The sequence below is a fragment of the Mus caroli genome, chromosome 4 (genome assembly GCF_900094665.2).
Source record: "Mus caroli chromosome 4, CAROLI_EIJ_v1.1, whole genome shotgun sequence".
NCBI classification, from domain to species: Eukaryota; Metazoa; Chordata; class Mammalia; order Rodentia; family Muridae; genus Mus; species Mus caroli.
The window spans coordinates 128,876,494-128,902,635 of record NC_034573.1 but is presented as its reverse complement, the minus strand read 5'-3'; the positions used below and the strand labels follow the sequence as shown (position 1 = coordinate 128,902,635).

The 26,142-nt window shown below is 50.8% G+C and overlaps 1 protein-coding gene across 4 annotated transcripts in view; it reads right to left on the bottom strand.

Annotated features, from left to right (window-relative positions):
• Window positions 1–23,686, bottom strand: part of Capzb (capping actin protein of muscle Z-line subunit beta) — a 101,097-nt gene extending 77,411 nt beyond the window's left edge. For 2 of the 4 annotated variants that reach the window (XM_029475859.1, XM_021159603.2), the window contains exon 1: window positions 23,564–23,686. In XM_029475859.1, coding sequence (XP_029331719.1) covers window positions 23,564–23,566 — 3 coding nt within the window. In that variant the 5' untranslated portion in view covers window positions 23,567–23,686. Of the gene's footprint in view, window positions 1–22,362; window positions 22,492–23,563 lie in introns of those variants that run through there. The other 2 variants (XM_029475858.1, XM_021159602.2) reach the window with 1 other exon arrangement.
• Between the last annotated feature and the right edge of the window lie 2,456 nt (window positions 23,687–26,142).

Genomic DNA, 26,142 nt, shown 5'->3' with positions numbered 1-26,142 from the left:
CCTGGGAAGGAAGGCCCTGACCCGCATCCCTTCACAAGGGCAAAGGCTGGCACAGGAGTCCTGGGAAGGAAGGCCCTGACCCGCATCCCTTCACACTTTTGAGACTGGTGTTCAGACTGCTATTTGAAAATCTTGTGTCCCTAAAGAAGGGAACGGCAGCGTGAGGAGAGCATCTACGCTGCAGACTCGAGTAAAGCGCTTGTTTTGGACAGGCCCCAGTGACATGACCGCCGAGGTTCACCTCTGAAATGGCAGAAAGATGTTTATTATTGGTAAGAACCGTCTCTGCTGTTGCATGACTCATTCCTGCCTGCGGGGGCTGCTCTCATCTGTAGCCAAGGAGAAACTGCTCAATTACCAAGCTTGCAAAAGTTATCACTGACCAATACATCCTCAACACTGCTGGACGCATCGGCCTCGGGGAGGGCTGGAGCTGGTCTCTTGTTACCACCAGCTGTTTCTGCTTTGCTGAAAGGCCTGAGGGATACCATCCAACTCAGCATGCTAGGTGGTGGACAGGGGCTGTTCAAATACCCAGGATTTGTTTGGGTTTCAGTCTCAGGGACAGGACTCAGGGGTGCTGGGGCCAAGAGCAGAAGCAGGAGAGGCAGAGAAAGGGAGGACTTATGGAAGCAAGCAGGAGAAACCACAGGCAGACATCATACAAGCCTTCCCGAGGGAAACTGTGCACTCCCATAACTGATGAATGCAGAGGCTCTCTGGGATGGAGCTCAAGGAAGGAGGCAAATGCAGAATTGTGACACCACCCAGGTGTGCAGCCCCTCAGTGGCCAGGCCCCCAACAGGCTTGGGTTTGCTCTCCATGAGTGTAGCTCAATGGCGGCCCTGGGACAGAGGGCCACTCAATGACAAGGCTGAGGCTTGGGGGCAGACACTAGGTCTCCAGACCATCTCATTCCTGTGGCTTCTCATCTCTGATGACTGGAGGGCCATCTCCTCAACACATATAGACTAAAAACAAACCTGAAATTGATCACCCTCAACTGAGCAGTTCTACTGCAAACATCAGAGGATATTTATTAAGCATATTAATAAGCATATTAATAAGGATATTTATTACTGTGTGCCAGTAATAGCACTAGGAAACATCTGAATTATTAGTCTAGTTATTTTGTGAGTTTTCTCCATCTCCAATCCCTTGGCCAGGGGCCATGGCCATCTCCTGATGGAACCACACCTGACCCAGCCTTCCTACTTCCATACATCTTGGCCAGAGCAAGCTTCCCAAGACTCAAAGTTGGCCCTCAGTGCTGATGAGCTTCAAGGGCTCCTTGGAAAAGAAAAATCTGCCCAGGGTCTCAGGGGACTAGGAGGGCCTGCCCACCTCACTGTCTGCCTGGGAGTCCCTCAGTGAGCTCTTTCCTGTGTTGCATGCCATATTCCTTCTGCCTAGGCAGCAGTCCCCACAGCTGGGGCCTAGAGCTCATCCCATGCCCTGTGCACAGTGCCACCTGAGCCCTTGCTGAGCCCAGGCAGTGCTTAGATGGCGTGCAGTGCCCCAAGAAGCCGAGCACTCTGCACAACATCCCAGCACAAAGGAAAGATGGTAACAGGACGGAGTGCTGGATTCCCCAGACAAGGGAAGGGAACTGAAGGGCCCAGAGGGTCCCAAGCTACAGAGAATCATGGGCAAGAGGACAGGAACCCATGTCAAACTGTGAGTCCAACTGAGTGGAACAGAGAGGCAGTTAGTGCTCCTGTAAGGGTGCCCATCCAAGAGAAAAGCAAAGGGACTGAGGGAGGCACAGAGCTCAGCATGAGTGCATGCCTGCGGTCATGAGGCTTTCTCTGCATTTGGTGGGAGGGAGGCAAGTGGCCCGGGTATACTAAAAACACGGGAGGAACATCTAGTACTTAATGAAGCATTCAGCACCAACAAGAGCATTGGTTCATATTTTTCCCACCTATACAACTTGCCCTGGAATCCTAACTTCCTGGCTTGGAAGATACTCAGATGGACTCTGTGATGACCATGACAGTGTCCCTGGAATGTAGGCCTGCCAGCGCTCTGGAAGGACCCAGATGAGCACATGGCTGCTGCTGTTGTCATTCATCAAGGTGAATGACATCACTCAGAATGACCATTAGCTCTGAAGCCTGCACCGGGAGCGGGGAGCTAAGGTGGGAGAATGGGCATGGGCACCAGGAGAGGGAGAGACACCATGTGTGGCCCCTGTGAAATATGAAAGAAGGCCAGAGCTCTGCAACAACTTGCCAGCATCTTTCTTATCACCAAAGATATCAACCACACTAGAGAGTTCTCTTCCAGGAGAAGGATCCTAATGTACCCCTGCCGAAACAGATAAGGAGCAGCCAGATGTGGCCACAGCTGCCACTGAGGCATCTTTGCACTGAGAACTACTACTATCTGATGTCACTAGTGTTGCTCATTTCACTGTGTATGGATGTATACACAGATGTCAGAGGGGAACTCGGAGCGTCGGGGCTCTCCTCCCACCCTTACATGGATTCTCGGGATCAATCTTCAGGTGGCCAGACCTGCTCAGCAAGTGCCTCTACCCACTGAATCATCTTTGCAGCCCCAAATGCGTGATAAAAAACAAAACGGCACAACACAATACAACATGAACTCTTTGGATATTACTAAAACCCTCAGGAGAAGACCAGATGTAAATCCAAAGCATTGCCAGCTGTTCTACTGGGAACTTAAAAACAAAAACAAACAAACCCAAACCACCGCCTCTCTGGTCTCATGCAGAGACTGGCAGGCAGAAACAGCTTTCCAACAACAGTGGCCTCACAGCTCAGTGGCAGAGTGCCTGCTAGCTCATGGGCCTGGGTTCAATCCAGGAAGGAAGGGGGTGGGGGGGACAGGACCCCAGTCTTGGGTTCTTTATCACAGGTACTCAATCTACAAGTCCACGCCCACAGGCAGGCTGCACCACCCTCCTCCAGGAAGACTCTTACAGAGTTCATTTCAGACTGTCCGTCTTGCCACGTGACACCCTCAGACTGTTCCACTTGGTTGATGCATGTGGTCTATTTGGGGAAAGGAAAGAGAGGAATCTGTGGCCAGAACCACTCAGATCCTAGGACTCCATGAGCCAATACAAAACCACAAAGATCATACTGGGAGAGGGAAAGAGGCCGACATGGAGTCTCAGCATGGTTTCAGCAAGGGGCATGTGCCACCCCTCCTCCAGGTCACGGGACAGACTCTGAGGCCAACCACACTCACGTCAACAGGACCTTCTGCAGAATTTCCAGCAGCACTCAGCACAAGCACCAGTCCTGACACTGCTCCAGGGAGACTGAGGGATGGATGGGCCCAAGAGCTAGGCAGGTACTATGCCTGGCTTTCCTACCCACACATCCCAGCTACGCAGGGGGCTCATCAGAAAAGCAGCCATTCTAGTCAAGTCTTGTTGGAACTAAAGCGTGGTAGGAGACTCCTGGAAAACAAAGGGGATGAGAACCACTCTCAAAGAGAGGGCACTGCGTGCCACTCATGGACTCTTTATTTAATTTCCTGAGGTTTCTGGCTAATTAGGCCCTCAGCCATACTGAAATGTATTAAATTTCAACTGAATTAAAAAAAAAATGGTTGAAAGTGGAAGCTATCAGGGATATCACAGAGGACTCTGGGGACTGCAGAGGGCCCACAGCACTTGCCTTTACCCCTGCTAATGAGGCAGCCCGAATTCCCCATCCAGTGGCACATAGAGGGGACCGTGTAACTCACCATGGTACACTCGGGGCGCTCTCTACCATCCACATTCGAAGCAAACAGCACACATGGCTCAACGGTGGGAAAAACATTCACTACAGCCAGTAAGTACGGGAGACTAAAGTACATCTTGCCAAACGAAAGTGAGGAAGTGTCCACTGCTTACGGAGCCAGCAGCCGCGAGACACTCTGGGTGTGGACGAGAAGGCAGCAGACTGACACACGGCTGGGGTATTATGAACTGACATGACACTTACAAGAGCCACCTGACGGCATTAAGAGTTGTGAAAGGGGACTGGCAAGGTGGCTCAGCAATTAGGAGCACTTGCTGTTCTGGTAGAGAACTAGGGTTCGGTTCCCAGCACCCACCCAGCAGCTCAACTGCCTGCTAACTCCAGTTCCAGGGGTTCCTGTGTATCCACATATTGCACATGTCTACCTGCAGACAGTACATCCACATATCGTACGTATCTACCTGCAGACAGTACCTCTGACAGCAGGAGGGAAGGGGGATGGTGTCTTCCCACTTACACCTTTATATGTTGCTTACAAACAATCAGTACTGCTTTTGCCAGAGAAACTGAGATCACAGTATTTTAAGAGAAAATGAGAAACCCACTTTGAAATAGTTCGTAAACTTCTTCCTGTTGTCCTCAGTCTCCCAGCCCCTCTCTGACAGTCCCTAAGGTGTAAAAGTTCTACTCTACAAAAGGTGAAGGGTTGAGGGAAGAAATGGCACCTCCTGGACTCCTAGCTGGGTTGAGCACCAGCCGGGGCTGTGTGGACATCAGCAAATGAGGAGTCCTATTCCCACCGAGGGAAGGCCTCATCTCGGAGTGCAGTGGGGCCAGGCATTTCACTTTCTCTTCAGAGCCTCACCAGGAAAGTTAGCACCACTGTGAGCCCCACTATACAAGGCTGTGCTCCAGAAGGCACTGCTTGCTTTCCTACAGCCACTCCTGGCTGGGGTCCTGGCATGGCATGGTATCCACAGGACCTGCTAGGAGAAGGAACCGAAACTTCACGGCTCAGAGAGGGCAAGACCCTTGCACAAAGTCACCTGCCAGTAGGGAGAGGTGGCAGGGTCAACTTTCTAACTCTGAGCCAGCAATCCAGTCTCACAGTAGATGAATGCCTTTGGGACAGGCAGGCAACCAGAGAATACTGACAGAGCCCGTTCTACCTCTTCTCTCTCCCCACCCACTGCTATTCCCTAGAGCTGCTGGCAGAAGCCCAGCTCTCCCAGCCTGTGCTAAGCTGCGCCCCCAGAGGGCACTGCAATGGAAGCTTAGGAAGATGCCTAGAGAGGGAGGGCTTGTGCAGACAGACACCTGCCTGTCATCCCTAAATCCTAAACCAGAAGAACCACCGCCTGCCTCCAACCTCAGCAGACATAACAAAAGCAAGCCTTGAACTTCACTTTTAAAGCCTGCATTGCAGATGTGTTTTTCAACTGGCCACTGCAGTTGCATAGACAGACTTAACAGGGGATGGGCCTTGCACTAACTGGCAAGCTAGGAAGGGCTCTGAACGCTACAATTAACCAGTAGCATAATGATAAGCAAATTACTAAACCTCCCCGAATCTCAATTTTCTCATCAATAAATTAGAATAATAGCACCTCGCTGGGATGGATGTGTGGAAACTGAATTACTGTACTCAAACAAATGAACACTCTTACTTCCTGTCTGCCACTGCTCTAGGCACAACACACGGGGCAATCAATAAGCAAGACTATGACCACTGGTCCTGCTAAGGGCACAGCCATTAAAATGACACAAGAAAGGAGACTTTTAAAAGCCCTCATAGTCCAGTACTGCCATTACACACAGGAGACTGAGACCTGAGGAGGGTGAGGATGGTAGACTCTTTCTGACTCTCCAACATGGCACTTACCCGGGGCCTTCGCAAGGAGGCAAGTTACAAGTGTACTAGGCTAACTGTCTATACTGGGGGGGAAAGTGCTTGATTCATCTACTTTAAAAAACTAAAAACAGACCCAGTTTACTGGACACAGTGGTCTGTACCTGCAGCCTCAGCTACTAACAGAATGAAGCAGGAGAGCCACTGTCACAAATACAGTGAGACTTGCTTCTCAACAGAACAAATAGCAAGTGAGCCTGGCGGGATGAGAAAGGAGGGCCTGGCGGGCAAGCACTACAAAAAAGTTCTTGTCTCAACCTAAATAAGCAAAATGATGGTATCCTTCAAGCTTGGCTTACGATTACTCTTAACAAAGATTAATTTTTATGTGTATGAGTGTTCTGGTTAAATGTATGTCTATGCACATATGTGCAGTGCCCAAAAGGGCCAGAAGAGGGTACAAGAGCCTCTGAAACTGTAGGACGGGAGTTACAAGCCACCATGTGGTTGCTGGGAATCCAACCTGGTCCTCTGGAAGAGCAGCCGGGGCTCTTAACTACTGAATCATCTCTCTAGCACCAGGGGTGTGATTTCTTAAAAATTAGTAAGCAAACCAAGTTCCTTTATATGTAAACTCTTATGTCAAAACTCTCTCCTCTGATCCCACCAAGGCCAGCACAGTGTCAGCTCCACCTGCAGTCTGTCCTGCAAAGGCCTGGTTACACAGAACCCAATTCAGGAAGGGAGCCCTGCTGCAGTCTCCAAGACCAAGGCCATGCCCATCCTGGGGGGTGATGTACTTCCAGAGAGGCTTTGAGGAAAGATTCGGAATGATTTGAAGAAATGCTTGAGAAGACAAATCTTAGCCTGCCTTGGATTTTAAACAGAATACCCAGGGTACAGCTATGAGTACAAATTCACTGTTCTTAGGAGGCGGAAGCAGGGAAATTCAGGGGTTCAAGGTCCCGCTCCACTGTATCTTGAGTTTGAGGGCAGTTCTTGAGATACTGAAAGCAAAAATGAGACCCTTCTCCTCTCCTGTCCGACAGCGGCAAGAGCTTTTTCTGTGGCCAGAATAACAAATCTTGCTTCTGGACTTCCCAGCCTCCAGAACTGAGAGGAGGCTTCTGTTGGTTAGGAGTTATCCAGTCTAAGGGATTTTGCTACAGCAGCCTAAACCGACTAGAATGGTGTGCCCTGAACTACAGAGCCTTGTGTGTGCAGAGCACACACATAAAGCAGGATGGTATGTACAGCACACACACATACAGCAGAGTGGTGTGCATAGCACACACACATACAGCAGGGCAGTGTGCACAGCACACACACACAGCAGGGCAGTATGGTCCAAGCTAGTTTCCTGTTGTGTTTCTGAACTCCTTGTGAGGTAGAAGCCACTTCTGGATCCAACCAGAACCAAATGTGAGGAAAACACCGATTTCCTCTGCTCCTGGAATTCAGCTCTCCCTGTCCAGGAACCTCAAGCCATCACCACAGGGAAGAACAGATACCATTTACTGAGCACTTACTATATCTCAGTAATGTGACCCATGCTCCCTCATTACTGACACTGTAGGCCTGACTACATGCTAGGTAAAACACAGGCATTCCCTGCTTCATCTCATCTGACTGGCTGTAACAGAGAGGAAGCAGTCCAGGGCACTGAACCCAAAGATGCAAAACTCAAAAGAAAAGGGGCAGGATTTAAACTCAGACAGCATGGCTTGAGAGCCAAGGCTCACACAGTCAAGAACAGCCTTGTTGCTAAGGCAGAGAAAACACTAGCCACACCCATTCAGACCTGGGGATGTGTGGAGGAAAACATCAGATATGAAGACAGATCTGCGCTCCTGGGCCCCAGTGGGAAGGAGGAAGGGGCTGAGAGGTAGGTCTTGACTCCCTCAGCTTCACCCCACCAGCTGCAGGCTTCCTGAAGGGGAGCACTGAGAGCCACGTGGGAGTAAGAGTGCACACACAGCCTGAGTTCCTACTTCCTTTCTGAGCAAATGAGCTCACTGCATACAGAGGTCCGAGTCCTGTGCTCCCTCACCGCCAGAGTGCCCTCCAAGGAAACAAGGTGACCAGAGGGACCCACTGAATGAATGACACCTTGCAACTCTGGAGCTGGAGGGCTCTTCTCCAGTGCTCTTATCTCCAAGATTCAGAATGAGACGTGGCATAGAGGACGATGCTTCCACCTCACACACATGTGGCACATGTGGACTTCAGGGTCCTTGCACAGTGCTCTTGTTACCTGACTGTTTCTGGGAATACTATGCAGAAGACGGGGCCTGAGGGAGTGTCATGGGAGGAATGGTGAGTGAGTGGCCTTGCCTGGCACTGCTTTTCTTCTGTACAGTAAATCTAACAGGGGCAGCATCATACTGGCCCTTTTATGGATGAGTCTGGTTTAGGAAGAAGGGAAAGTAGATTTAAAGAAAGACATTAGATGGTGATAAAAGGGCACACGAGCTCAGCAAGCATCGAGCTGGAGGCTGGCCAAGCAGAAAAACACATCCCTACCACATTTAGTGTGCTCCATCAGCAGGCTAAAGCAAAACCAAAACGAGAAATGAGAAGTCACAGAGGGGCTGAGCCTTTCACCCTGCCAGAGTAACAGGACACTGGACAGACATGCCCTGCCCCCCCCTTCCCCCAACTTAGCTAGCAATGATCTTCACACCTTAAACATGCTCAGACCCAAACGCCCAACACCACTTATCAGCCAAGTCAGTGGAACCATTTCTGAGTCCTAACTGCCCTGACTGTGGCCCCAAGGCACCATGGTGAAGGCCCCCTCCAGTGAGCAGCCGAGCTTGCTGGAAGCCGGCCATCCAGCCCCTTGCCTAAGTGACAGATGACATAGCCCCTTTCTAACCTGCTACATGCTTTCTTTACCTCCCATACAGTGAGACCACAAGTTCTCCTTAAACCTCCTGGTTCAGAGAGCCCAAATCACCAGGATTCTTTTGGTTTGAAACACACTTTGGGTCCATGAACCACCCCTCATTATGCTCCCCACATCTGTTTGCACACCCATATCAGAGACTAGGATGGAGCCTGAATCCATGGGGTAGGGGACAGCAGAGCACCAGGAGCCTTCCTAACCACCCACTCTGCCCCATCAAGAATGGAGCCTTCATCTAAATCCATCCTGGACACCCAGGGCCTCAGCACTCCCAGAGGAGCCAGACCAGCTCAGAGTTGGAAGCACACACCTCCCAAGGTGAGGAGAAAGCGGTCCTGTACTCACTCACTGGAAAACGTCCAGTACTTCCAGGGATTAGGCTTCTCCTCCAAACACAAGATGAAATGCGTGGAAGAGCAGAACAGTGGGTTCAGGCCTGCAACCCATGCTCGGGAGGCTGAGAGACACAGAATTCCAGGACAGCCTGAGCTACAGAAGCAAGTCTCAAATCAACTGGGCGGGAGTGATGGCTCTCTGGTTAAGGGCACTTGCTGCCTTGCAGGGGCCCAATGCCCTCTTCTGACCTCCAACAGTACCTGCATGCAGGTAGTGCACTTTTGTACACTCAGACCCTAGACATTCAAGATAAATAAAAAGAAATCCTGCAGGTTAAAAAAAAAGACCCTTTAAAACAAACAAAACAATGGCCAGTGAGATGGCTCAGCAGGTAAAGACGCTTGCCACCAAGCCTGATGTCCTAAGGGCCATGACCTCTGGACTCAATTGAGAGAGAGAGAGAGAGAGAGAGAGAGAGAGAGAGAGAGAGTGTGTGTGTGTGTGTGTGTGTGTGTTGAGGGTGGAGGCACACGACTGACTCTTGCCCGCTGTCCTCCATCTCATCTCTACATGTGTGCTATGCCCAGCCCACATGACATAAATTCGTAAAACAAAACAAAACAAAAAAAACTTTAAACAAAACACATGGAAAAATCTTTAAATCTTATTTGAGTCAGGGTCTTGCTACGTAGACCAGGCTAGCCTCAAACCTGGGGTTGCTGCCTCCAAGGGCTGAGACTAGATAAAGCATGCATTATCACACGTGGGTTCCAATCCTATTTTTAAAGCTGCACTGTAACTATCCCCCCTGGAAGATGTGCATAAACCAGGCTTCCAGATACATGCTGTGAACAGAGTCTTACAATGAGGAGAAGCTGGTAACATTCTTATTGGGCATTCAGTACAGACAAGGTCTAGCTATGTGGCCCTGGCTGGTGCTGCGATTACAGGTGGTGCCCCCACATGTAGCTTTGTTTTTTTTTTTTTTTTCCACGTTGGGGCTCATGAAGCCCAGGCTACTCACTACGTAGCTAAGGATGGTCCTGAACCCCTACTGCTCCACTGCTTATTCTACTGGGTGCCAGGGTTAGCTCCAGGCACCACCACAGTTGCTCTGAGACTTATTTTTAACTCTCCAAAATCAGTACAGTTGGTCCTTTGGTATCCAAGAGGGTTGGGTACTGAACCACCCACCTCCCCACCTGCGGTGATCTGAATGAGAAGTAGCCCCCACAGGCTCATGTACTGAACACTTGGTCCCTGGCTGGCGGTACTGTCTGGGGAGGCTGTGAAACTCTAAGAAGGTGCATCCTTGCTGGAAAAGGCATGTCACTGTGAGTCCAGCTTTGACAGTTTATAGCTCTCCTGACTGGCTGTTCACATTCTGCTTCCTGTGTGAATAAAGATGCATCCTGCCCGCTCTCTGCTCCCCAACACTGTGGGCCCCCAACCCAAATAAATGTCCCTTAAGTTGCTTTTGTGCAGAGCATGATCTAAGCAGACCAGTCACATATACACATCAAACAGGCCCGCAGCCACAGACTCCGCATGTCTGCTCTCATTTTTATTTTTGTTTGGTTTTTGGTTTTTCAAGACAGAGTTTCTCTGTGTAGCTCTGCTGTCCTGGAGCTCACTATGGAGACCAGGCTGGCCTTGAACTTGGATTTGTTTTGTTTGTAAAATGTGTATGTCTGTGCATGTGTTCTCCAATACTCATGGAGGCCAGAAGAGGGCGTCAGATCCATTGAAGCTGGAGTTAAAGGCATTCGGAGTCACCCAGTGTGGACCTGAGATCTGAACTCCATCTGATCCCCTCTGGTAGAGCAGTAAGTGCTCTTAATCACTGAGCCCCTCGTCCTGGCTTTTGTTTGACTTTTCTTATGACAAGTTCTTGTGTAGCCCAGTCCAGTCTTGAACTTGATATATAACTAAGGCTGGCCCTGAACTCCAGAGCCCCTGCCTCTACCTCCTGAGTACTGGGTTTACAGATGTGCACCACCTCACCTGGCCCCCACCTGGACAGTTTATATCAACTCTAGATTGCTTATAATACAAACAAATGTAACAAAAATTACATGTAAATGGTTATTGCATTATTTAGGAAATAATGACGAGAGAGGGAGAGACAGAGATAGAGAGACAGAGAGAGTTTGTTAGTTCTACGTCCCTGCTGTAACATCTGCTGTAAACAAATGGCCCCTCTCACAGCTTCTGTGGGGAATTTCCTCACTTGTGCATGCTTTGCTGAGTTGCCCATTTAAAAATATTGCTAGTGTTGAAGTCCCTAAGCACACAAAGGCCATGAAGCCATACTACTGAGTGCCATTACCAATCAATTCACTAGTAACACTTACTGAGAACCTTACACAAAAATACTCAGCGTGTGTCAGTTGCTTTCCTATTGCTCTGATAAAATCCCATAACCAAGGTGACTTACAAAGAAGGGTTTATTTGGGCTTCTGGTTGTAGAAGGTTAGAGTCTGAGATGGCTGAGCAGGAGGCAGGCAGCTGAAGTGGCAGCCAACAGCTCACATCTGGAACCACAGCTGGAGGAGAGAGCTAACTCAGGGTTTGGAGAGTATCTGAACCCCCCCAAAACCAGGCTCCAATGATACTCTTCCTCCAGCTAGCCACACCTCCTAGTACTCCCCAAATAGCCACCAACAGGGGATGCCAGACACTTGGGGGAGACGGCCTGCTCAAGTCACCACAACAATGTTCATACTAAGCAGATAATAAAAAAGATTATGACCAGGCCTGGAGGGCATAGCTCAGTGGCAGGACACATGCCTAGCATGAGAAACAGCCCAAGGTTAGAGCCCCAACACCCACCCACCCCCAAATGAAACCATTTTAAAGAAAAACCAATAAGCAACAGTTCTGGCAAAGAGACAGGAGAAACCATGAGGGCTGACCCTGCAGAAAGGAGGCCATCTCAACTTGCAGACCACGTCACATGGAGGAAATGAAGCTTGCTCTAGGCAGGCAGAACTACGTTGCTCATAGGGCCCCAAAGAACAGCAGCTACGCAGAGTCCACTCAGGACACTCACTGGGCTATGGGACCAGAAGAAACGTGCGGAGAACGTATTGGTCCTTCTTGCCCTACAGTTTCACTCCTGGGGATTTCCCTAAGGAAAGACAACAGGGGGCAACCACAGCACAGGAAAGAGATAATAAACCTCACCTATTAATCACATGACCCCTCTGACAGACTACTGGCTTTGATGCCTTCTCCAGGGCTGCCATGAACATGTTATAATACTACGTGCTCTTCACACCCTACACTTTGAAGGCCACATGACGGCCTACAGAACAGGCATCACACTCACACACACACACACACACACACACACACACACACACACACACACACACACACACCTTCCTCCAGCACCCTGTTACTGCTATCCACACTTCTCAAGTGCAAAACAAATCAGGAGCCCCAGGTCAAAGAGACCCTAGTTTGAGTTCAAGCCATCACTGGATTTCGTCTTCAACTGAACAATCAGAGCACCTGATTCAAGCCCTGCCTCAGCTGACATTAGCAGTGTCTATTCTATAGCTTACACCACTAGAGGAATGGCCTAACATGAAGGTGCACAGAACTCTGGGAGCTCAGCAGAAGCAAGCATGCGAAGCTCTAAGGGCTGGCCAGAGCCATCAGGACTCACCTATACTCGTCCTGACACACAGTCCATCTCCTGAGGCTTGGAAACCTCAGCCTCTCCTCCCACTGCCCCTTTCCTTAGTGATACTAAGGAAAGTATCACTTTCCCACAACATGCCCAGTTCATCATACAAACATGCAGGACCAAGATGGGTCCAGTGCCTGTCACCCAGCAACTGGGAGGCAGAGGAAAGAAGAGCAGGCATTCAAGACCATCACTGGATACAAAGCAAATTCAATGCTAGTCATGGCTACAGAAGACCATTTTAAATTTTCTAAATTAAAATAAATTAAAATCTAACAGAAATGGTGCAGGACCTGAAGTTAGCCTTAGTTCTGTCTACATTCTGCCAACTAGTCACACAGTGGGAGGACCCCTCCTGGGAGCTAGCAACTAGTGATCTATAATTGCAACAACTATTTCCTGTAGGGCTGGGATGTGGTTCAGCTGGTAGAGTACCTGACCAATATGCAGGAAGTCCTGCATTGGCTCCCCAGCACCACACAGAACCAGGCATGGTACCATATGCCTAAAATGCTAAGTGGGGACTTAGAAGTTTTGAGTCATCTGTGGCTACACAGGAAGTTTGAGATCAGCCTGGTCAACCTGAGCCTCTGCCAAGCCTCTGTCTCAAGAACAACAAAGCTAGAAGGAAGAATTCTGAATATTCTCACCATAGACAATGATAAATGCCCAAGCAGACAAGGCAAGGATTTACACATTAGATAAAGTACACATGGACATATGTTATGTTCAGACCACCTCTCTCTGGTGTGATCTACAAGACATCTCAGAACCTTCCAAGCTGCCATTTCCATATTTGCAAGTACAAGTGTGGCAAGAAATGGTAATGACACAGAGGCTAGCCTAGTGCTCCCCTTGGGAATAGCCCCCCACCTCCCACCCCTGTTGTTCCTGAGTGCTGGGGACTGAACCCAGAGAGGGCACTTACCCTAGACAAGCACTCTCCCACTGAGCTACAGACCTGGAGAGAAATAGCTCCTTTATTGTTGTAGGGTTTTAGTGGAGGTATTTTTGGTGGTGGTAGTGTGTTTGTTTTGAGTCAGAGTCTCATGTGACCCTGGATGGCCTGGAATTCAGCGATCCTCTTGCTATCCTCTTGCCTGTCTCCGAGATACTGAGATCAAAGATATGCACTACTACACCAGGGAAAATAGCAAGTTTTATTCTCACCATTTCAGAGACAAGAAGACGACAAGGACCTCATCCTGGTCTTCCACCTCGAGCGCGCCCTTTCACAGCCTTGGACTCGGGAATCCAGACTGCCTGGGATCAATAAGAACTGCCAGGAACGGCAGGCAGCTCCTGTAACTAAAGGCCCCGTGCTCACTATCCATCACACCACTGGCTGCTATCAGGATCCCAGGTGGTTCTCCCAGGGGCACACTGCCAGCCTTTGAAATCAAGAGTGAGCTGACCTGACCTGACAATCCCTGCTCAGCTCTTTCTTTCCCCATCAAGACCTTGACTCTGGCTGGTTTAGCCTCGTGAAAGTTGGGTTTAAGGGATCCAAAGAGAGCTGGCAAGATGGCTCCGTGGTTAAGAGCACTGACTGCTCTTCTCAAGGTCCTGAGTTCAAATCCCAGCAACCACATAGTGGCTCACAACCATCTGTAATGAGATCTGGTGCCCTCTTCTGGCGAGTCTGAAGACAGCTACAGTTTACTAATTTATAATAATAAATAAATCTTTGGGCCGGAGCGAGCAAGGTTTTACAAAATTCAATTCCCAAAAACCACATTGAAGGCTCACAACCATCTGTACAGCTACAGTGAACTCATATACATAAAATAAGTAAATAAATCTTTAGAAAGAGAGAGAGAGAGACAGAGAGAGAGACAGAGACAGAGAGAGGGCGAGTAATCCAAAGAATCCGGGCAGTGGTCCAGGCCTTTAATCCCAGTGCTCGGGAGGCAGAGGCAGGCAAATCTCTGTGAGTTCGAGGTCAGCCTAGTCTACAAAGTGAGTCTAGGACAGCCATGACTGCTACACAGAGAAATAAACCCTTTCTCAAAACAAACAAACAAAAAAACAACAACAAAGTGGGGGGTGGTTAGAGGGAAAGAGGAAGGTAGAGAGAGTGGAAGAGAGAAAGACACACACACACAAAACTGGAAACTGCAGGTCTCCCACTCAAACTGCCCTACTCTCTCATCACACAGACATAAATATTGATACCTATCACTTTTGACCTACCCAAACCTGGCAGTGTCACGTGGTTGATCCGAGGGGAGGGAAGCTGCTCACATCATGAAGAACAAGCAGGCAGGTCAATCATTCCACAAACCCTGATGGAGCCACAGCACACGCCAGGGACAGACAAAGGGACACTGCTGCAGCACTCACACAAGGGAATTTACTGTTTCCCTCCCCAAAATAATAAACAAACTTAGCAGGCAGCCTAAGAATGGTCAATGGGGTGCGTCCAAATCCACACATCACCAAGTGCCCAAGGCTTGGGATGTGAATCACAGGGAAAGAGATAAAGGAACCCTGCAGGGCTTAGGGCTTCCCCACCAACAGTTCCCAACAGGCACTGTCATGAAGGCCCAACCTGGCCCTGGCTTTCTTGTCACTCTAGAAGCCATGGATGCCGGTATTCCCATAAAAAGACCTGTTCCATTGCTGAGTCAGGTCCTGCTAGTGGAGGGGGAAGTTCCACCACTGCTTCCGGGCTAGAAGGCTCCTTTCTAGAAACCACACTGCAGGGTCCCTCTGGCCTAAGAGCTGTTACTTCAACAATCTGACCCAAAATACAAACCACTACCTCCTACTTATCTAAGTTCAGACTTTCTCAGTCACTGTGGCAGACTTACTGAGGCTTCAGTGTCTCATCTATACATTTCCCATCTATGAGATAACCATCCTGGAAGAATCCGATTGCCAGAAGCTTTTGAGAAGGATGGGCCTGGAGTCCATGGTAACTGCTCATGCTTCACTGGGGCCCTACCACTCTCTCTGAGCTTTCACTTCTTTATCTGCAACAGGAGGAAATGGTTCTAGGGCTGGGGTTGACAGAACCAGATATCAAGATTGTGGGCACCCCCTAGCAGAAGGAAAGGGACACTTGTGACTAACAGGAGCTCTAGGAGTGGGTACATAATCAACCATGCAGTTTCCTGATGACCTCCAATTCTAGGACCCCTCACTGCACACCTCAAAGCCCAAAGCTGTCACCTCAAATCAGAGGACAGCCAGAAACAACCATTTACAATGCATGCCCATGACAATGCTACTGACTGAGGAGACTTCACCAGAGGGGCGAAGGGTACACACTGGGAAAGCTCACAGCAGAATCCTCAACAGTGGCCATTGAGATGGGTTAGCATGTATGGAAGGTACTTGCCATATAAACCCTACAAACTGACTTCAATCCCTGGAATTCATACAAAGGTAGAAGGAGTTGTCTCTGATCTACATACACACCCCATTCTCAACAGAGGCTGGGTGTGACAGTACACACCTTTAATCCTAGTACTTTAGAAATGGAGGCAGGAAGATGAGAAGCTCAAAAGCATTTTATCTATATAGCAACCTGCACCCCAAGCCTAGGTGAGGTCACCAGGCAGCTAGAGGTGCAGACAAAAAAAAAAAAAAAAAAAGCACACCCACGTTGCACAGGGAGAAATTCTGGGATGGCTGAGAGGTCAACCTGCTAGGGCAAGACACAGGGCACCACAGGGTGGGCGGATACATGCTCCTCCCCAGTTCAGTACACACTACAACAGAGGAGGAAACTGAATATATAAAACCAGAGAAAGCCCAGTAAGGTCCAAGCCACCAGCAGAGAAATCCTGAGCAACAGGACAACATGAGCAAGCCTGACCTGAACCCCTTCTGCAATTCACAGCTCTCAGGAAAAGTCCCCTGGTGTTAACCAGGGAAGGAAGCTGCTTCCGAGCCATTTGCACCGGCTGAGCTGGTACAGGCAAAGGTATCTTTCACAGTTTGAGCACAACCACACATCCTAATAGCATTTTGGTCAAGAACCAACTACATACACCATTTGTGGTCCCTAAGCTGAGAAGGCCTGGTAACAAGAGCCTAGCCATGAGGCACGGGGTGTATTTCAAGTTAGAGATGGCTCCTCTGGCAAACAGAATCCCGAGTTGTTTTCTATGTAGGAGCACGACAGCGGCGGCCAGTCCGATAATGGTTTTGGAGAAGACGATGGTGAGTTCAGCATGAGAAGAGGAAGCTTCTGGGAGCAGTTTAAGCAGAAGTTCAGGGTCAGAGGCAGGGGGACACCTGCCAGCTCCCCACACTGTGGTAAGAACTCTGAGGCCAGAAGCACTAGACTGGAGTTCTCACCAGGCTGGAGTTTACCTGGGTTGGTCCCTAAGGCTGCCAGCTTTGGGGTAAGGACTCCAACCTCAGCAGTCTCCTAAAGGCCAATGCTGCCTCCCAGGCCAGCTGGGAGGGTACGTGAATAGTCAGCCATAAACTACTCTTGGTAATTAAAATAACCTTTAACAGCAGCCAACATGCCTCTCACACGTTAACCACGCCAGGCACTGCCTACAGTTTCCATACATGCTCAGGCAATCCCCATGATAACCCCGTCACAGCAAGGCCACGGGCAGAAACCACTCTGGCAGGAGAATGGTAACTACTAGGCCACTGCTTTGGACCAAACAGGATTAGAGGACTGCAAAAGAGCACAGAGAAGGTAGAGCTGTTGGAAGCAGGGTGGCAGCAGTGGGAAGCACAGCAGAAGGAGGCCGCTGCCTGCGTCACCATGTACCTACCATCAGCCTGCTTCTCTAGTGTCTCTAGTTCACCCACAAGTTTAAGACTCCGTAGATGTAATAGCGGTCCACAGAATGAATAACAAGGAAAATGCCTAAGGGTGGGGAGGCTGGAGAGATGGCTCAGCAGTTAAGAGCACTACTTCCTCTTGCGGAGGACCCAGGTTCCGTTCCCCGCACCCACTCGGTGGACCCATAACTCCAGTTCCAGAGCCGACACTCTCTTCTGACTTCCACAGGTACCAGGCATGCATGTGGTACACAGACACACTTGCAGGCAAAACACTCATACAAATAAAATAAATAATCCTTATGAAGAAAAAAAAAGAAGAACGACTACAGGCAGCGGGGCAGCCTAGACAGGCCTGGTTTTCTCATCTGTACCGTGAGAGTAACGTGGGTCTGTCTCGTATCACTGCATGGGATATCAAAGCCGCCCATTAACAGCAGCTCCTGTAGCTCACATAGCCACTCCAGGTCTCAGGCACTGATGTGCCTACAAGCTACAGCACATTGGGCTAAATGACAAGTGCCACCAGCAGGCCCAAGATGGCTGCCACTGGGCTAACTGTGCAGAATGCCCACTCAGGGTCAACCATCTATCAAGGCTCTATGGGTCTCATTATCTAGGATTTAACTGATCAAAAATAGCTGTTTTGTCAATGACAAATCACCCAATCAGAAGGCCTGTAAGGTGATGGGGGGGTGGGGGGGGGCAGATGTCAACCAGATGGCAGATCTCTCCAGCTCATTATGCCTATCTGCCTTTCTCCACCACACCTTCCTTCCCAGACCACAGCCAGCCTGGCCAGGCCCTGGCACCTCTCAGGTGATACCTACGAATGCATCCCCCTTTCCTCCCTCTTCCATCAGCAAGGCCCTCTCTACACAGCACGGCTAGAGGACTTGTGCTAAAATACCACTGCTCCATCAGCCTGCTCAAATTTCCACCTGCCCTGTGAGAAATGTCACTGGCTCCACAGTGTCCAGACCAAATGCAAACTCCTGAGCTTAGCGACTGGCATCTGGCAGCAAACACTTCCTCTCCGTGTCTACCCAGTGGTTCTCAAACCCACCCCACTGACGTCACAATGACCTTGGACTTGGTACAGTGGACTCTCCAGCAGATGGTGCCCCACCCAAGCCTCCCCTTCCTCTTTGACTGGGCAAGGTCTTCCTGGGCTTCAGGCCCAGCCCCCAGGCTGATGGAGGACTGGAAGGTTACAGGGCTTCCTGGAAGAGGTGGAACACCTGACTAGCTTGCACACATGGCCTCCAGAGCTCTTCCCCACTTTTCCCTGTCAGCTTACAAGACTTCATGAACACACCTTTCCTGCTCTCCAAGGTGAGAGGACAGGAACTGTGGCTATCATTTATTTTACATACAGTTGGGTATACAAAATATGACACAGAGTAGCTGTGTGCCAAGTGTATTAAAAATGCCATTTCTGGGCCAACAATGGAAGAAGAGAACCAACTTCCCAAATTTATCCTCTGTCCTCCACACACACAGAAAATAAATTCAAAACCATTTCCTTTTCCTGGTGTCCCTATGAAATGTTCTCCTCACGCTGTACATACAGCAAGGAACTGAGGGGAAGGAAGGAGAGGCGCTCACTTAGGTCACACAGAAAGGCAATCAGGACTCCACCCAGACACGCCCCACTCTGAAGGCAGCAAGGGAGAGCCAAGCACCTCAGCTCTCACTATGGGCTTCCTCAGGGCCATGCAACAATTCCTGAGCACCAGGCAGTACCGGGGATAAGGCTCTGTGGGACAAGCAATCTGGCATTCTGTAGCCTGTCCCTGCCCTATCACTCAAAGGGGACTCCACCCATAAGGACACTGCATCCCAATCTGACTTTCTCTCTCTCTCTCTCTCTCTCTCTCTCTCTCTCTCTCTCTCGAGAGAGAGAGAGAGAGAGAGAGAGAGAGAGAGAGAGAGGGGGGGGGGAGTGATTTCTGATTCAGGATCTCGCTCTGTATCCCAGCCGGCCTGGAGCCCTGCTATGTACAGCAGAAAGGCCTTGGGTTCATAGAGATCTGCCTGCTTCTGTCTCCCAAGCACTGGGACTTTTAAAGGAGTGCACCACTATGTCTAGCTCTAAGTCTAGCTTCTTATACCCTGGTGTCTGTGGTCCACCGCTCAACCTTCCTCATCAAGCCTTTGCAAGGCGAAAATCAACAGCTTCTGGCACATGGCTAGAACCCCATAAATATCTCCACCTCCTTACACTGAAACGTTAGTCTGTGGCTGCCTAAAACAGCATTACACTAGCTGATCCCAGAGCCAGTGAACGTGCACTAGACTCTTCCAGGCTTGCATGCCCAGCCCTCACCGGAGGACCTGAGCCAAGCCCCTATACCTGAGGTCAATATTCTGAGACACCCACACTCTCACATAGGGCTAAGCTACAGACCTGCATCACACCGTTCACTTGACCGTTTGAGCTTCAGATAATCCCTGAACAAAAACAGGCTGGGCCAGTGACAGCGGTGGTGGATGTCCACCATGTCCCAAGGTCGCACCTCAGGCTGCAGGCTGCAAACACACACTCCACTCCACTGGACCAAGAACACTTGAGAAGCCAAGAGCGTGGGTCCCAGCTCAAGCGGCAGTGTTTCCTTCCACTTCCTCTACAGTTTGTGCTTATGAGCCTGCACTGACCGTGAATACTGTCTCCCTTATCATTAGGGAAGAGTGACAGCGTGTCTCTCCCACCATGCTGCTCAGGCTGTAACTCAGCAGCCGGAGTTACAGGCGTGTGACACTGCCTGGCTTTCCAATCTCTACTCTAGGCCCCTCAAGAGTGGAAGCCAGAGGGCCCGCATCCATGTCTGCCTTGCCTCATGATACACACACACCTAAGCAGTGGTACCCTGCACCTTCAGATAGGTGCCTAGGAAGTGCTGTGGAAAAAGCACTTCCCACTCTGGCAAACAGGGTTCTGAACTTCAGGTCCTTGTCTTGTGTCCTCCTTCCTCCTCCATAGAATGTAACAGTATAGCACTTCCAAATTATACATACAAGACCTATCTTCAAAGGCATGTTTGTCATTTTCTTAATCTTAAACTAATAATCACAGGCTACTTATCAAAAGGAGACTGGCTGGATTTACTTGAACAGGGCAAACACACATGGGGTCTCTAAGTTGAACTATACACCAAGTTTTTTAAAGTGATATTGTTTGCTTGCTTATTTAATTACTTATTGGGGGGAGGGAGGCAGAACTGTGTTAGATAGAGGAAGACTTGATTCTACATATGGGTTCTGGGGATTGAACTCTGCTCCCCAGCTTTGGCAGCAGTCACCTTTAACCCCTGAACCATCTCTCTGGCATCTCTCTGGATCTTATTCACAGGCAGAGACCACCAAGATACATTAGCGTCTACTCCACGATTTCGCCTTTTAACAACAGGAGCGAGCTCTATCAGCTCTTGTCATCAGTGCCATCTGTAAGCTCCTTGGCCTGTCCTGCTCCAGCCCCACCATGAGCTGGAAGTCAGAAGCCAGAGCCCTGTCAGGGCTTTGACACTGTGAAGCACTTAGGGACAGTAGTAAGACTGTCTACTAAGGGAATGTAAATAAACCCCATTTGCCTAAGCACTTTTACTGGGGACAGTTAACTTGACTCCAAGAAAAATCACTCCAAAATCAAACACACTTCAAATCTCTCCCCTCAATGGGTACACTGGAGCTGGTTAGCCATTTGCTCTACCTGCAAGCCCACTGAAAACAGAGCCATGGTCCTCTTCATTCATTACCTAGGATGCAGCCCCACTCTGCCACTTCTGGTTTGCCTAAACTACCCACATTAGGGCATCAGATTATACTAGCATAGTAGGCAGTCAGAAAACATTTAGGGGACTGAGGTACATGAAGAACAAGTTAACGAGTGTCAAACCTGGGTGGGTGGCTGCGCTCACAGACCATCCCAGATCACACTAAGCAATCTCCTGTCTCACCCTCACTGTTGCCCAAGCTGGCCTTGAATGCCTTAAACAGCTGAGACTGCAGGTATGTGGCACCACGCCCAGCCTTCCACAGATCTTTCAGAGTTAGGTACTGTTCTAGGACCAGATAGACAGGGGCAGAAAACACAAGGCCAACATCTCTGTCCCCTAAGAGCTCGGGATCAGGCCCACAGGCTATGCTCCTGTCTCACAATGGCCATTTCCTAACAGGAGAGCCCCCCAGAGTCTGCAGAGGTAAGTACTTGCCCTCCCTGGCTGGGCCTGAGCATCCATCCCATCATTATGGTTCTTGAACAGTGTCATTATATCAGACACACAACAGCAGACAAGGAAGACCGCTGTCTGGAGGCTGCTAGGCAGGCTCCCACTGGCCAAGAGTGCTCTCTGCACAGATGCAGCAACATTTTGAATGAGTTACAATGAATGCCCCAGCTTTTCTTCACCTGGTCAGATGGACAAATCGAAAGCCTAGATGATTTGGCCACTCCACCACCCTCTCCTGCTTTGATGCTGGGAGTACACACAGAAAACTTCAGTTTACTTTGAAGAATCTCACCCAAAACTGTCCTGGACAAGTCCTTTCCCCCTGCAGACTAAGGTCAGGGGTTCAGACCCCCAGGCCCGTTTCCAGCCAAGAGCAATAATATGAAAACCTGTCTTGCCTATGCTTTTAATAGATAGAAAGTTTACTAGCCAATCAGACTTAGTCATCCCCAATACAGTTGCTGCACCCTTGCTAAAACAAGGCACGGGGTTCCTCAAAACCATCTAGGGGCACGGGGTTCCTCAAAACCATCTAGGGTCCAAAATCGCCTCCTAAACATCGACCAGGCAGGAGGGGAGCCACCTGTAAGGCTACATGGAGCAGGTGGGTTGCCTTCCCTCTCAGCCTACCTTATAAGGCTTCCTTGACCATGTGAGATAGTTCTCTGGCCCTTCCACCACCAAAGATGGTGGGCCTGCTCTGCAGGAATCCAGGTAGATTAGGGGGTGCAGGGCTATAGGGGAGGAGGGAAGTGGCACATCTAAGGCTCCTCAAATAAGTTGCTAGCATCGTGTGCCCTGTCTTCATTACCAAAACAAACACCATGAGTGGAGTCCGGGAGCTCTCGGGCCTGTGAGTTTCTGCTCACCTGCTCCGAGGCACCTCCATAATCAGCAGTCCCGACTCTAACAAGCTGACAGTTCAGGGGGAAAGGAAGGCTGCGCCTGCTAGGATGCATCGTGTCCAGGCCGTAGGTTGGGCTGCTGAGCACCCTGCCCCCCCCCGCCCCCCGCCCCAGGGCTGCGGCCTCACAAGAGCAATTGTGAGTTCACCCCTGTCCAATTGGCTTACCAACCCGTCAGCACTCTGCTCCCCACTCAGGCAGGGCACCCCTCAAGACGCGTTGTATTAGCCGCACTACCACTAGGCCCTCCCAAGGGAAATGCCCTGTTCTGCCTTCCGGGCACACAGATGCCGCCCTTCTCTCCCTCGCTCCCCTGCTCACTCACACCGAAGTGGCCTCCCCAGAAAGGGGCAAACCTAGGAAAGGCTCAGTACCCAGACCACCCCCACCCTGGCTGGGGCTCTCCCCCGCTCGCCAGAGGCTGCCCAGAAAGAGCCTCCGAGGAACAGGAGAGGGGACACCTGGGTCAGGAGCAGGACACGGAACAAGCAGGGTCTAGATGGGAGGGTGAGAGCAGCGAAGGGCTGACGCAGGCTAGGCTAAGTCGTGAGAAGTCGGGGGAAGGGGACGGCTAGGGCCGGGGACAGCGAGGTGCAGGGAGGGGGAACACAGCTGGAGTAGAGAGGCCACACTTGAGGACCGACCGCAGAGAGAAGATTCCATGACGGTGAAGGAAACAAACCTAGGCAGAGTTCACTGGAAAGGGCTTATCGGGGTGCAGACTGGGGCCATGGAGAGGAGAAGAAGAGTTTGGGGGAAGGGGGCCTAGACTGGACCACTGGAGCGAGAACCACGGCCCTAGCCTGGGCCCTGGGGCCGAGACAGGAGCCCAAGTACAGCCCACGGGATGAAGGCCTGCGAGAGGGGTGCCCGGCCTGGCCCCTGAAGGAAGGAAGGTCTAGCCTGGGATAGGCGAGACTAGCCTGGACATGCAGGGGGGAAGAACTGGGCTCCACATGGAGCCCAGGGCGGGGTCATAGGCTATCAGGGCCTCCCGCCGCCCACTCCGGACCCGAAGAGTGGCGTCTGCCTAGGGTCCGGGACCCCGCCCCTCCCCCACCCCAGATCCCCACCCTCCCCGGGCCGGGCGGGTCGGCGAAGGAGTGGACGCGAGCTCCCGCGGTGAGGGGGGTCCCGGGATGGAGCCGTGAAGGGGTCCCTTTACCATGGTGGCGGCGGCGGCGACGGTCCCTGTCCCGGCGTCTGTGGCTCTCCCCCCCGCAGCAGGGCCCTGCGCTTCCACTTCCCCGGGTGCCCAAGAGTGAACATCCGGGTCAGCGCCCCCCTCCCCCCCACCCCACCCCCCCGCGCCGGGCAGCCACCACCTTCCTTCCCCGCCCCGGCCAGCCCGGCCCGCCCCCCAGCCGCCAGCTCCCGACCAATGAGCGCGCGGGGCCGCAGCGATCGCCAAGTATGGAGCGCCGCGCGGGGGGCGGGGACGGGGGCGGGACCTGTGGTCGAGTGGGCGTGTCCTGTCGTAGGAGGGGCGGGCCAGGCGCAACGCTCCTGCGCGGCCAGGGCTGTGGCGTTCCGGAGGGACTGGGTCTACCTGCGTCCCTCCTCTGACTGTCAGCCTCGCTTCTCGCAGATGCAGGACGCGGGCTAGCTGAGGGTGGAGCGGTTCATTGGTTCCCCTGGGCGGAGGATGCGGAAGGCGCCGAAACTAGGAGGGGACCGGCCCTCCGCAACCCACCCGGACCCGGAACTGGTGCGCCGGACGAGGCCCGGCCCCTACAGAGCGAGCGGAACTTGCAGGGGGACGCCAGCTCTGCCGCCCCTGTTGCTGAACACCTGCTATCAGGACCAGGCGGGCAGCCTTTAGGTACCAAAAGATGACAAGTGGATAAGCCATAAGGATCCCTGCCTGCACTTCATAGCTACCAGAGTAGTTGTGGGAAAGGCCCGGGTAAGAAGACTAGAACATTTGGGTTCAATAAATGCTGTTTCATATACTTTTTTACATTATGTACAGAGAATCAGCCCGTTTCCCTAAATGAGTATCTCTCTCGAATCATATAGTGACTCAGAAATCCCTCTTTGTTTTCAGGTCTGAAGATTGAACGTAGAGCCTCAGGCAGGCTAGGCTAAGCTCTTCCATTTAACTGCAGCCCCAACCAGAAATTAGCTGTTCAAAAGAGTGAATTTTGATTTGTTATCTAGAACTCAGAGACCTAGAATTGCACGTTTTGCTTATAACAACCCCCTACACGACTTGCTCACCCTCCGTTTAGAGTCATATCAGGTCCTGAGAAAGGATCAGAAAACTTCATCTGAGGGAAACTGCCCTAGGCCTCTGAGCTCATAGTCAAGTGAAAGCTTGCAGGGACAGCCACCAGCAAAGAAAGCATCCAGGTAAGAATGACAGAGACCAGTATTACAGGAGTTCAGAGAAGGGAGTGGCACTTAAAAGGTCATTACACCGGAAGTATTTATCGTGTAGCTATTGGCTAAGCACTGTGTAGGAAGCAGGCTGGAGAGATTACAGCTTTGAGCAAAATAGCCCATGATGGCATATAGCTTGTGGGTAAGATTTCACCTCCAGGAATTGAGCCTCTTACAGCCTGGGTAAGTACCCCTGTCCTGAGTTAAGGCCCCTTCAAGCTTGAAACCTGGTCAGAGACTAGTTACCCTATCTAATAAAGTATTGGGGGTGAGATGTGGAAAAACAGAGTGGATAGAGCAGGTAGACAGACAAGCCCTGTGGTGGTATTTTGGAGGATGGTCCAAGGGGGCTTTAACTCAGGAACTAATGCTTGACCAGATAGCTGAAGGTGGGGATGGAGCAGACCATGTGCCCATTGTCAGCACCTGGGTATCCACAGAGGCCACTGTGGCCAGCCTAAATTGTGTGTGAGCAGCAAACTGCAGTGAGCCTACTGTGTGCTGGACTACAGGGTGACTAGGGAGGGCCTCAGAAAGCTATTTGTGTGTCCCAGACAGTTTTATTTTAATGTCAGAGAAACAATACCTGAGGTTACCCTCAGTTTTCCACATACATGCCTTCCTGCATGCGAACAGACATAAAACACATGTACACACACACACACACAGGAATTTTTTTAAAGCACACATATTGGGACTAGGGAAGTGCACTGTGGGTAAAGTGCTTGCTCTCTGATCCACAGCATGTAAAAGCCAGGTACAGCTAGCTGTGCATTGGAGAGATATTCCCAATGCTGTGTGAAAGGCAGGAGGATCTCTGGGGCTTGGTGACTACCCAGCCTAGCCAAATGGCAAACTCCAAATTGAGTGAGAAGGCCTACGGTGGTATATACCTATAATCCCAGCACTCAGAAGGCAGAGGTAGGAGGATCTCTAGGAGTTCAAGGCCAACCTACTCTACATAGCACGTTCCAGGACAGCCAGGACTATACAGAGAGAAGACAAATTCTATGAGAGACCCTGGGTCAAAAAAACAAGGTGGATGGGCTGGCTCGGTGGGTAAGAGGACTGACTGCTCTTCCAGGGGTTCCTGAGTTCAATTCCCAGCAACCACATGGTGGCTCACAACCATCTGTAATGGGGTCTGATGCCCTCTTCTAGTGTGTCTGAAGTCAACTACAGTATGTATATTCATATAAATAAAATACATAAATTAAAAAAAAATAAACAGGGTGGATCAAGGTATAGGAAGTTGGGTTTTAGACCCAGGACAAGGGGCTGAGGTACATATTTTACATACCAAAGCAGACCTGGCCTCCAGATTCTCCCAGCATCCCTCAGTCCCTACATGACGCACCCTGC